This window comes from Danio aesculapii, chromosome 6 (assembly GCF_903798145.1).
Source record: "Danio aesculapii chromosome 6, fDanAes4.1, whole genome shotgun sequence".
In the NCBI taxonomy this organism is placed as follows: Eukaryota; Metazoa; Chordata; class Actinopteri; order Cypriniformes; family Danionidae; genus Danio; species Danio aesculapii.
The window spans coordinates 43,779,915-43,793,244 of record NC_079440.1 but is presented as its reverse complement, the minus strand read 5'-3'; the positions used below and the strand labels follow the sequence as shown (position 1 = coordinate 43,793,244).

Sequence of the window (13,330 nt, the reverse complement as noted above, 5' to 3'; positions counted from 1 at the left end):
CTCTGACTGGTGGAACTTTCTGTTCAGCATCATCGGTAATGTAATTTTCAACAAAAATCCTACCATTTATTTATTAACAGGTCTGGTCTGTCTTTAACCCTTTACTGCATGCATTATGATAGATCTATAAAAAATACTTGACTGTTTTTCTTTTCTTAAATTGGCTTAACTTGAAGTGCTGTAAAAAAAAAAAAAAAAAAATGAAAATTTTTTTTTTTTAAGGTACTTTATGAAATGTTGCCATATGGCAACAACGTCCAACAGCGGATCTACCTTAAAAATTTTAAATTTAAAACTTTCCTTAGAATGAATAATTTTGTTGTTTGAAATTATTTAATTGGTGTTGCAGTATTATAAGCTTCAACACAGAATTTATAAATAACACCTTATACATCCTTTCCAACAATTGATATTCCAACAGCTTTCATTTCTTTCATTCTTTTTTGCTGAATATTATTGAAAACAATCATAATATTGTATTATCATGTACACAACATACAGTAAATATAAATATTTTCTACAGTAAATATTATAACAAATAAATAACAAGTCTGGTATATCCATCAGAATAATGTAGCTAACAATGTTTATATATATTATACTATATACTATACTACGCCTGTCTTATATGCCTCAGAGCTAACTTACTTGAACTGTCTCCATCACTGCTCTTATCAAACGTCCAATCTACATCATTCTCATGGTCACTAAAACCCATCTTATCCTCATTTTCATCTGCAGGAAGAGTCAGTTCTGTCCTTTTCTTAAACTCACTTACCATAGAACATGGTGGTGCTCGCTAATCCAATGTTCCCTGTTTTCATGTCTATTCAAAAGTAGTATTGCTTTTAAAACTAGATTTTATCCATCATGCAAATTCCATTAACACAAAACTAATCAACATTATATTACTAGCATTCATGTTGTTATTGTCACAACTTAAAAGTTCACAGCTGACCTTGCTAGCTAACTAATTGCAATATTGCACGTTCCACTATTTCAGTGTTGCCATTTGGCAGCACATACATTTGATTGATTTACAAAAAACTAATTTGATAAAAAAAAAAAAAATTAGTTGTGAATATGTCATCATAACTTACTGGAGGTGATGTTTCAGATTTTTTTGTGGATCTGACATGAGTTGATTTTTTGTTTTTATTGACGTTTACATTTGCATTCAGCAACTACTCCCAATAAACGCCAGTCTGTCAGAAATTGCACCACAGAAAAACACTGCATGTCATGTAACTTAAACAAAGCACATCATTGGCTAAACTAAGATCTTCTCTTTCCAACAAAAAAATGTAATGTTGGTCTTAAAGAAACAGTGGCAGGGAAATGAACATAAATAACATGCGGTAACCGTGCGGTAAAGGGTTAAAAGCTGATCAGTTATTTTTTTTAAATGATTTTCCATATAGACTTTATTGCATTTTATTGCAAATGTATTCCTCACAGCATATTTTTTACTCAAGTTACATTTAATATTACTTTTAACCTGTTTATGGAACAGGATTCTGTAAACATCTAAAACATAGGTCTCAAACTCAATTCCTGGAGGGCCACATCTCTACAGTTTTGCTTTAACCCTAATCAAACACAGCCAACTAATCAAGACGTTCAAAACTACTAGAGACTATTAAGCAGGTGAGATTTGGAAGTGGTTGGAGCTAAAATCTGCAGAGCTGTGGCTCTCCAGGAATAGAGTTTGAGTCCACTAATCTAAAACTTAAACTGCTTGTGTCACTAACTTAACACAAAATTTTATTTAATTTTAGTTTTATTAATTATTAATTATTCATCCTATTTTATGTATTGTTGTTGTGGAAACAGCGCTTTCTCCCCGTCCTTGAAGAAAACACCCATGTACAGTCCTACTATTCCCTCCTCTGTACGACCACTAATCCATATGCATGTAGAGTGAAGCCATAAAGGGAGAACTATAATAACTCATGCTTGTACCTGAAAGAGATTGCACAGTAGGAGACCTCAGCGAGAGTGAGAAATCAAAGATATGAGTCAGTAAAGGATCACTATTGATATTATTAATAATAAATGTGCACAATCTCAGAACAATATGATGCAATTGTATAGAAATGAACACCTTTGAAAACACACACACACGCACGCATGCACACATGCACGCATGCACACACACACGCGCACACACACACACGCACACACACACACACACACACACACACACACACACACACACGCACACACGCACACACACACACACACACACACACAGAGGGTGAGAGGTAGAGTTGGCCTAGTAAAATGGGAACACGTGACATGATCTGCTGCCTGGAAACAGACAGCATGTTTTAGATGCAGCAGTCAAATGAGACAGAAAGAAAAACAGGGAGAGGAAAAGAGGGCAAAAAAGGGAAAGCTAGTGGAAGAGGGAAAAAAACAGTAATGTGTGTGGTGGGAAGTGTGATTTTTCACATAGAAAAGTGTCATATGCAGATTGAGCGACGGGAGAGCACATTCATCACTCCTGCTTGAAGACCACCAGGGGGCGATAAACGTCATAATAGCAAAAAACCCATTAGCAAACTCCTATGTTTTATCTGCAACAAACATGAGATTTATATGGGGGTAATTTGCATTAGGAATATGAGCCTGAGGCAGATTTTCTGGCCAAATGTTTGCCACGATATTTCTCTAAGTGCCTACAAGGAATATTAAATACTTTATAACACTTTAGGAAGACAACAATAATGATTTGCACCTGCAAATCATTTCCACATGCTGTCAGAGTTGTAGCAGCACCAGATTTCCTAAATAATTACCATAGGTAATTGTGCAATTTGTTCAAATATTTGATTTTACTTCCTCCAGATGTAACGGTGCAAACTGAAAATGTCTTTAATCTTTTACTGAATTTCATGAGGCTCCAAACCCATTAGAAATTAGTTTCTATTTGAATCGCAAACAAAGATATTTTAATCAAATCTCAGAGATATTTCTGTTCTCTCCTTGAATGCTTACTTACTCAAAACCAGTGTTTATTCTCATGTTCATTGCTGTATATGTATTTACATAAACATAAAATAAACAGTAGTTTTCACAATGCAACTCTAAAATACAGTACCATACTGCATAACTGCCCTACAGTAAAATACAGTTTATTTTACAGCTAAATACTGTATAATTTACAAACATAGCTAACAATGAGTTTGGAAAAAAAGATGGAAAAGAGGCTACAAACTACAATGTAACAGTTTCCTCTAGAATTTACAGTAACTTACTGGCAGCAGTTCACCAATAACTTACAGTAAATCAATAACAGGAACGATACTGTATTTACAGTCACAGCGCTTTTTATATTATTGTATATGTATTTGCATAAACATAAAATATGTAATTTTCACAATGCAACTCAAAAAGAAAGCACCATACTGCATAACTTTCCTACTGTAAAAAACAGTAATATTACAGTTAAATACTGCAAAATTTACTGACATCGTTAACAGTGGGTTTGGAAAAGATGGAAAAGAGGCTACAAACTACACTGTTAACAGTTTCCTGCAGAATTTACAGAAACTTACTGGCACCAGTTCACCAATAACTTACTGTAAATCAGTTACAGGAACAATACTTTATTTACATTCACAGCGCCGTTTATATTGCGGTATATGTATTTACATAAACATAAAATACAGACAAAAAATATACAGTAATTTTCACAATGCAACTCTAAAGTACCATACTGCAAAACTGTACTACAGTTAAATACTGTATAATTTACAAAAATATTTAACAGCAGGCTTTGGAAAAGATGAAACAAATACTTTGGAAATGATGTTTGAATGATTATTAATAAGATAAACAGATAACCTACTGGAAAATAGTTCAATCACATTTATTTACATTATATATCATCTGCAACAATAATGTGAACTTTTATAAAGATGTGTTTGGTCATTAACTTCTGAATGTATCTGCAAACACCTGAGGAGACTTCTCTGCATAAAAGACCTATGAATGGCAGATTAACTTGCTGCTCGTTCTTGAATATGGAAGGAAATAAATACAAAAGAAATGTCGAGATGATTGACAGGACATGAAACTAAGCAACAAAAGGATCCTTTAATGGGGAAGTAGTATGTCCAAAAGCTTGCAAACTCTTCTGTTACACACTCAAAAGTACTATTTCTTCACAAAGAAAAAGTATATACTTTTAGGATGTACTATAAATATAAGTGAATTGGGATGCAGGGTATGTATGTTTAGCATGGATATGGCTGGTTTAGCTTTCTAGCAGTACAAACGGCAAGTGCCAGGGAGGTTGCTGAAATAGCGCAAAGCCATGCATGACTGAACTGTGTGTGTATGTGTGTATGATCCCATTTGGGGTCCACATAAGGTATGTTTATTATCCCAACAGCTGACTGAATGAGATTTTCTAAGTACATCTGAATGTCAAATTTGCACTTTCTTGCTGATACTGCTGCCTCTTTAGCTATCTTCTCCTCCTCCTCTTAATCTCTCTCCTTCAGCATGTCTGTTTGATGTGACACATTCTTGTGTGTCCATTAGCGCTGTTATGCTTTGCCAAAATGAGCCAATTCTCTCTGTTTCCAACCGCCGGTGACAGCATGAATACATGAATATAGACAGAGTTCTATGACTCATAATCATAAGGCTTTTATAAGAGCTAAGTGCTTTACAGTTGAAAGAAGACGAGAGCGAGAGAGAGCGGAAAGCAAAATTTAAGTTACAAAAAGAGAAGAATGGAACTGAATCAGGGATACAGGATAAAAGAAGAGCAGGAGAGCTTTTCTAGGAGATATTCACAGGTAATCCAGTTTTGATGGTGATGTAAAATTAACAACACTGGAAATGTTTAAGAGCATCTCTGATTTAAACGCTGTTTTAGTCCTCATGTATGAGATTTAAGGTTTTTGACTCTGCTGAAGTCTGTTCTGAAAAGAAAGTGTCAGACTTGACGTCATTCGCTACGGGTTTTAATGACGCGCGACTCGCATTGACAGGTGAAAATCCGATCTACTTGCTTACACTGCAGACACGAGAACACAGATCCGATTCATATGGGATCATAAGTTTCCACATATGAACAAGGCCTGAATCTGATTTGAGTAAATCGGAATCCATGTGATTTGTTCCTGCTTATATGTACATGGGCTATATCCGAACTGTGTCACATGGGAGAAAAAAAAAATCGGAATTGAGTCACTTGAACAGTGCAGTGTAAATGCAGCCTTTGTGGACTCATGGGTGTTCTGGTCTAAAAAGGAGGCGTGTTAAGGCGCCTTGATGGTGCGTTGCTATTCTGAAAAACTGAAATTAGTTATGTGCCTATGGAAGTCCAAACACTTACACATTGCTTTAGACACACAGGATGTACAGCAATACACAAATACCTCTACTTATAAAAAAATTACAAAATTAAAATGTTACAAAAATTATTATTTTCTATATAAATATAAAAAGCACTGCCTCCATGCCTCATCTCTGGGTTTTTTTAGTGTATTCATGACCATCTGCATTTGTATAATGCTATTATTATTAGCAGTATTATTTATTATATGCGTATTTTTTTTTAATAAGTTTAGATTTGTCCACCGGGTTTTGGAGGTGTTTGCGCCACTATATGGGTCATAAGAACAGGACGTGTGTTTGGATATAACTTTTTTGACCACTTTATTTTTCATTTATTCATTTGCTGGAAATTAGAACTGAATTTAGAAATAGTTTTGAAACAAATCTTTGCGCTTAACAAATGAAATTAAATATGTAGCCTAATAGATGTCTTCAGTGGAGAGCATACAACACCTTATTCACGAAAGTAAAGGAGTAAAGTAAAGAGTGAAAGTAAAGTAAAGATGCAGAATGAAGGAGGCTCATTCTTTATCCTCATGATGCAGATGGTCTGTTTAACTGTTTTCCTACTAGTGAAGTGTCCAGTTTTTCCACTTAAAAAGTCCACATTGTAAATAGCATATGAACAATGGCGCGACGCTATTGACTCTTAAAGGGAATGGGAGATGAGACTCTGATTGGTTTAATACATGATATGCTCAAAACACATCCATAACTCATTAAGAGAATAAGCATAACCCTGTTAGACTATGTGCCAGGGCGCAGATCATATTTTTCCTTCCTTAAAACAGCAAAAGTGGATTCGGACACGCTCTTAATGCTTTTGCATCATGCGCTTTAGACTTTGCACCTAGATCGTGAAAATAGAACCCACAGTATCAAATATAAAAATATCACAAGACTTCAATTGTTTCAATCTATCAGCAGAAAACAAAACTACTTCACATTTTTTTTCTTTCTGAATTAAACAGTACAATTTTATATTCTTGCATCAAAAACTATTTTTCATTTATTTTTGCATTTGATAAATTCATATGAATTGGTGACTCAATAAAAAAGAAGTTTCAAAGAATCAACTCCAATCTAATACAGTTATTCATTTATACCAGAGTCCAATAATTACAATTTTTATCATAATATGACAATGTCTAAACATTATACAAGATGTGTTATATTAAATATGTTAAAATTAAAAAAGTTAAACTTTAAACATATTACAGTTTATTTATATGGTAAATACACTCACTTTATTAGGTACACCTGTCCAACGGCTTGTTAACACAAATTTCTAATCAGCCAATGTTCAGTCAATCAAAAGTGACTTTGAACGTGGATGGTTGTTGGTGCCAGATGGGCTGGTCTGAGCATTACATAAACTGCTGATCTACTGGGAGTTTCAGGCACAACCATCTCTAGGGTTTACAGAGAATTGTCCGAAAAAGAGAAAATGTCTAGTGAGTGGCAGTTCTGTGGGCACAAATGCCTTGTTGGACAAATAGAAGATTGGAAAAATGTTGCCTGGTCTGATGAGTGTCAATTTCTGCTGCGACATTCAGATGTTAGGGTCAGAATTTGGCATCAACAACATGAAAGCATGGATCCATGCTGCTTTGTATCAGCGGTTTAGGCTGGTGGTGGTGGTATAATGGTGTGGGAGATATTTTCTTGGCACATTTTGGGCCCATTAGTACCAATTAAGCATCGTGTCAATGCCACAGCATACTTGAGTATTGTTGCCATGTCCATCCCTTTATGACCACAGTGAACCCAACTTCTGATGGCTACTTTCAGCAAGACAACACGCCATGTCATAAAGCGCGAATCATCTCAGACTGGTTCCTTGAACATGACAATAAGTTCATTGTACTCAAATGGCCTCCACAGTCACCAGAATTCAATCCAGAGCACATTTGGGATGTGGTGGAATGGGAGATTTGCATAATGGATGTGCAGCTGACAAATATGTAGTAACTGTGTGATGCTATCATGTCAATATGGACCAAAATCTCTGAGCAATATTTCCAATACCTTGTTGAATTTATGCCATGAAGGATTAAGGTAGTTCTGAAGGCAAAAAAGGGTCCAACCCAGTACTAGTTAGATGTACCTAATAAAGTAGCCAGTGAGTGTAGATAAATAAATTCATGTCCATGTTCATATAATTAAGTTCAATAAAATTGAAAAAAACTGCAATATTATTATATAATTTCAATGTGAAATAACAGCTAATGGTGAGCAAGGAAATGTCCTTGAAGATGTCACTTCATTGTGGGTTCTCTTCCCTTTCAGGAAGAAGGTGACCTTGCGTGAAACATTGTGTTCCCATTAAAGGTGTGCTATATGGCATATGTGTGTGTGTGAGAGAGAGTTCTCACTTAAACACACACACATTTGAAAGCTGTCGTGTGTGATGATAAAATCTAAATGCTAATTCTCACGTGACGTCATTATTCTCCAGGCTGCTGGAGGCTTTCTCTGCTTTTCCCTGCTCTCCATCCGCTGGGATCCGCACTCCTAATCAGTTTCTCCACAGCTGATTACTTTTCTGAGGGGACACGGAGGCTGTCGTATTCTCTGATTCTTTCTCACTCAGCCTGACTCCACTGCGCTCCCTCTCGCTCTTTAGCTCGTTATAAATTGGCATCTGATCCAATGATGGAACGTAGGGCCCAAAAATAGCGCCTCGTCATGTGCTCATCCCTTGAGTAACTGCCGCTGGCCAAATGAGAGAGCTCTAGTTGGAGGACACAGCACCTGAATCCGCTCTGCCTTTACAAAACTGGCCCATATTTCAGATGGACTGCATGCCGAGAATGCTAAAACCAGACTTGTATTCCCTTTAAACTTTATTGTACTCTTTTTTTGTATTAATTCAGAAAAATATCTGAAATTATATATCTGAATTAATATCTATATTATGCAAAAACCTATAATATCGATATTATGCAAAACTATCTATATTTTCTAATATTATCTATTATATAAAATGATCTATATTATCTAAATGATCTATATTTGCATTGATTTCTAAAATAAACATTGTGTAAAATAAAAGAATATATTATTTACATAAAATATATTGTTATACAAATTATGTATATATTATTATATAAATAATATAATATTGTAATGTAATGCAATGTGTGTATTTATATAGCACATTTATTGGCCATACACCCAAAGCGCTTCTCAATCATAAGGGGTGGGGGGGGGGGTCTCTCCAGACCACCACCACTGTGCAGCATCTACTTGAATGATGCAATGGCAGCTCCAGGACAACAGCGTCAATTCGCTCACCACACACCAGCTATTGGTGGAGTGGAGAGACAGTGATAGAGCCAATTTAGTGGATGGGGATGATTGGGAGGTCATAATGGGTAAGGGGCGATGGAGGGAGTTTAACCAGGACACCCTTACTCTTTACGAGAAGTAGAGTCAGGATCTCGGTTTAACGGCTCATCCAAAAGATGGTGCTCACTGACAGTATAGTGTCCCCTTCACTTTACTGGGGCATTAGGACAGAACGCAGGTTGAGTGCCACACCTGCTGGCCTCACTAACACCACTTCCAACAGCAACCTAGTTTTCATGTGGTCTCTCATCCAGGTACTGACCAGGCTCAGCCCGGCTTAGCTTCAGTGGGTAACCGGTCTTGGGCTGCAGGGTGATATGGCTGTGGCTGTGTAATAATTATATAAATAATCTCCACATATAATTCATCAATATTTTAAAGCCTTTTCAATGTTGCTTGGATAAAAATATGCAAAACTGTCAAAGGGTTTGGGGTCAGTTATTTTTTTTAAAGATATTACTACTTGAATTCATTAAGAGCATATTAAATTAATACAAAAATGTTAGATGTTACAAAAGATGTTCAATTCAGATATGTTGTTCTTTTATATATGAAGAGTTCAGGTGCAAAAACCTCCAAATGCCATCTGAAATTTTCTGTCTAAAATGAGCATTTTTCTCAGACTCTTGTGCATAGGTTCAGTAATTTCACCCTAATAGAAAGAGTGTGTTCTTTTCATGGCCTTTAAACTGAAATAAATGATTACAAACATAGGCATTTCTAATGGCTCATAGAGGCTTTTGATCTGAACTTTACATATGAAAACTTTTCTGCATTTTGGCCATTGATTCACACAACAACACTACTTTATAACATACTTTATAATCACTGTTCCTTTTTTAATATATTAATAAATACAATCACTGACATTACTTACACTGTCTGGGTTCCACACAATTCTTTCATGTTGATAAAGTTAACTTTTACAAATTTAAGTGGATTAAACATTAAACAGTTAAGTTGTTCCCCACAAAAAAGTTATGAATTGTGTTGTTTCAACTCATTTTAAATAGGTTAGTTTGAACAAGCAGCAACAGACATTTTTGAGTGTACGTGTCCGTATTGTAAGATGCTACTGGCGCATATTACAAAGCAAAACATGTATTTTCATAGGTCTGTATGAACTAGGATCATTTTAACAACATTGTCATCTCTACCATGACCTTTAAAATAACAAAACATTATATTTCCATTTTAGTATATTTCTGTGGTGTAAACGTATTGCCTTTACATTAATGAACCATAACATACTATAGCTAACAGCAATAAAAGAAAATGTGGCCTACGTTGGTTTGGAAGCCTCGGCCTGGTCCGTCTGTAGCTTCTGTCCACCCTCCACCTCCATCGTACAGTACACAATGCGATTGGGAGCCAGCGACTTCAACCCCTGAACCTCCATAATCACCACCTACATGAAAAGAAACATTTGGTCAGTACAATATTTGTAAAAACTTCAATAATATTCATTGATATTCTATAATTTCACAGTTTTAACAAATGTTTTAACAGTTAGCGTGTAATATTGCTTCTACAGCATCTGCCAAGTTAAGAGCTCAAAGTTCAATACAAATTAAAATATTTTCATTTAAATAATTAGCTTTTCAAGGCCTACAACATCCTGAATTGACAACAACAACCTCCTTGGGTTTGTGTCATTATGAACCTTAAAACTGGGTGTGATACATCTGGACAATGACGAATCAGAACAGCGGGGCCAGCTGACCAATCAGAGTACACTACATATTTCTGAGATAGAGGCTACATAGAACAAGAAAGTAAATAGCACATTTCTAGTAGAACAGAAATGACAGTGTTTGCAATAATGCAATTTTTAGAAAACAAAACACGAACATGTTAAAGTGCAAACCCCCCCCCCCCCCCCCCCAAAAAAAAAAAAATCTAAAATAGCCAATTTACCACCCCTTTTACTCTTTTTATTTTTATATGTATATAGTAATTCTTGTTATAAACAATGTATATGTGTTTTCATTTTTTTGTAAAAATTCATTTGCCCTCATAAACTTTAATGAAATACCAGAACCTTCCCTGCCACATTGAAACGGCTTTTCATTTCCTGGTCACATGGAATTCCTTTTGGGATGGGCTTTCTTAATGTGTCTATTAGTCAATCTTCCTCCATTTTGTTGGCCCATCTTTCAACAATCCAACTGGTTTCCAAAGAATGAAATCATGCACTGCCCTACATTTTTCCTCATTTTAAGAACATTTCAAGTTGATTTACGTCACAATAGCGGAGGACTAAGGCTGCACGATATTGGAATAATCTCACACAGTGGTGTTTTGTTGTGTTTTTCTGCAATAAATATTGCGATATGAATATAATTTCACCAGATGATTTGTATAGCTCAATTTAGAAAAAAATCAAAGTTAATATTGATTGGGATAATTTTGTAGGACAAATAATCTGCATAAATTTAACATATAGCATTTTATGGAAAGCTTCTAATTGTAATCAGGTACAGAAATTAAATAATCAAATGTAAAAAAGATAGCACGGGCGACGCAGTGGCTCAGTGGTTAGCACTGTCGCCTCAAAGCAAGAAGGTCGCTGGTTCGAGTGCTGGCTGGGCTAGTTGGCGTTGATGTGTGGAGATTGCATGTTTTCCCTGTGTTCGTGTGGGTTTCCTCCGAGTGCTCCGTTTTCTCCCACAGTCCAAAGACATGCGCTATAGGTGAATTGAATGAACTAAATTGGCCATAGTGTATATGTGTGAATGAGAGAGTGTTTGGGTGTTTCCCAGTGCTGGGTTGCGGTAACCCAGTGCCGCTGCATAAAACAGATAAGTTGCTATAAGTCCAAAGACATGCAGTACAGGTGAAAGTTGGTGGTTCATTCCACTGTGGCGACCCCAGATAAATAAAAGGACTAACCTGAAGGAAAATTAATGAATGAAATAAAAAAAAACAATGAATGTTTAAAATGTTATAATTTCTTATACATAAATACACTTGAAATCTCACAATCATAGGCCTTAAAAACAAAGCAAACAAGCAAATGCAAAACTTTCACCCGTTTAATGTTAAACTTCATAATGTGGTTCCTGGTCAACTATAAGGATGAATAAGCTTTAACTGAACTTAAACTGAACTGGCATTGCAGATACTGCAGTTTGACTATTGTGGATTTGCACATCACGATACTGATGCTGAAACGATTGTGCAGCCCTACAGAGGACAATGTTACCTTCTGTTTCATGGTGACTTTAAACACTCCTTTAGATGCAGCTTGCCATTAGCAGCCAATCAGGATCCTCACCTCAACTTTTTGAGCCCATTAAGAACTAATTCAAACTGTTCTTGACACTCATTGAATAAGCATTGTTTACATGGGGAGAGAAAATCAATCCACATACCCAAAGCACCTATAAAATCAGTCTGCTCATAGCTGCCCAAAACAAAATAGACTCCAAAGACAAGCCAGGCTATCAAATCCATAAAACACTGCTCTGTCAGCCTCTGTGACTACTAAAACCAAGCCACGTTATAATCAACTGCCCAGAAAACGAGCTTGCTCAAGATAGTATAATTATAGCAAAACCTCATGACTTGAGAGGGGGAGATTTCTCAGAGGCATTTGATATTCTCGGGAATCATTTATCAAAAATGCAGTACAACCTTTTTTTTTTTTTTTAAATATGCTGCAGCCTTTTCTGTCTGCAGTCTATTTATAATTTATGCAATAGCAAAGGCTGGGAACTCAGTAAAGATTCAAATCTCACAGACATGTGTTAAACTAATGCTGCGGCTGCTAATGTTGCTAAATTTATTATTAATTCTCATTTAAATTCTCTATCAGAACCAAAGAGTGTCCATTGATTCAAAATGATGAGAGGCCAACCCTTAGACTCGCAAAAGAAATATATGATCTGTGGTAGCAAGCGCTGTCAGATTATGGCTACAGATTATTTGTACAAAATTAATATTCTAATCAGCATATTTCAACAACGAAATGTGTAACTTCTAGCACCAAAATAGCCTCTGCATCTGCCATTGTCTCACATATTTGATCGTTTTTTTCTTAAAATGTTTGATTGTTTTACGTTTTTGTAGGAGGTATTCAAGTCTCACAAAGGATATTTTTAATTACAGAAAAACAGTAACAGTAAGGACACTGTGAAATACTAATATACAATTTTAAATGACTTGTAAATCAACCAAATTTTTCATTTTATTTTGATTCATCTTTATTTGTATAGCGCTTTTACAATGTAGATTGTGTCAAAGCAGCTTCACATAGAAGATTATAGTAAATTGAAACCGTTTCAGTTCAGTTTTCAGTGTTGAAGTTCAGTTCAGTGTGGTTTAATATTCACTTCTGAGAGTTCAAACACTGAAGAGCAAATCCATCGATGCGCAAAGGAAAAAACTTCACCGATTGGTGAAATTGAAGAATTAAAAACCTTAATAAGCTGTAAATTATTCCTGTGATGGCAAAGATCAATTTTAGGATGTAATTACTTTGGTTTTCAGTGTCACATAATCCCTCATAAATCTTTCTAAAATGCCTATTTGGTGCTTAATTATTAACAGCTCTTTTTTGTAAAATTATTAATAAGGGTCCTTATTATTATCAATGCTGAAAACAGTTATTGCTGCTAAACAT

At 35.5% G+C, this 13,330-nt stretch overlaps 1 protein-coding gene across 7 annotated transcripts in view; it reads right to left on the bottom strand.

The window, feature by feature from the left end:
* Positions 1–13,330, bottom strand: part of cadpsb (Ca2+-dependent activator protein for secretion b) — a 182,041-nt gene that overhangs the window by 61,328 nt on the left and 107,383 nt on the right. For all 7 annotated transcript variants that reach the window (XM_056460326.1, XM_056460327.1, XM_056460328.1 and 4 more), the window contains exon 6: positions 9,993–10,114. In XM_056460326.1, coding sequence (XP_056316301.1) covers positions 9,993–10,114 — 122 coding nt within the window. The remainder of the gene's footprint in view (positions 1–9,992; positions 10,115–13,330) is intronic.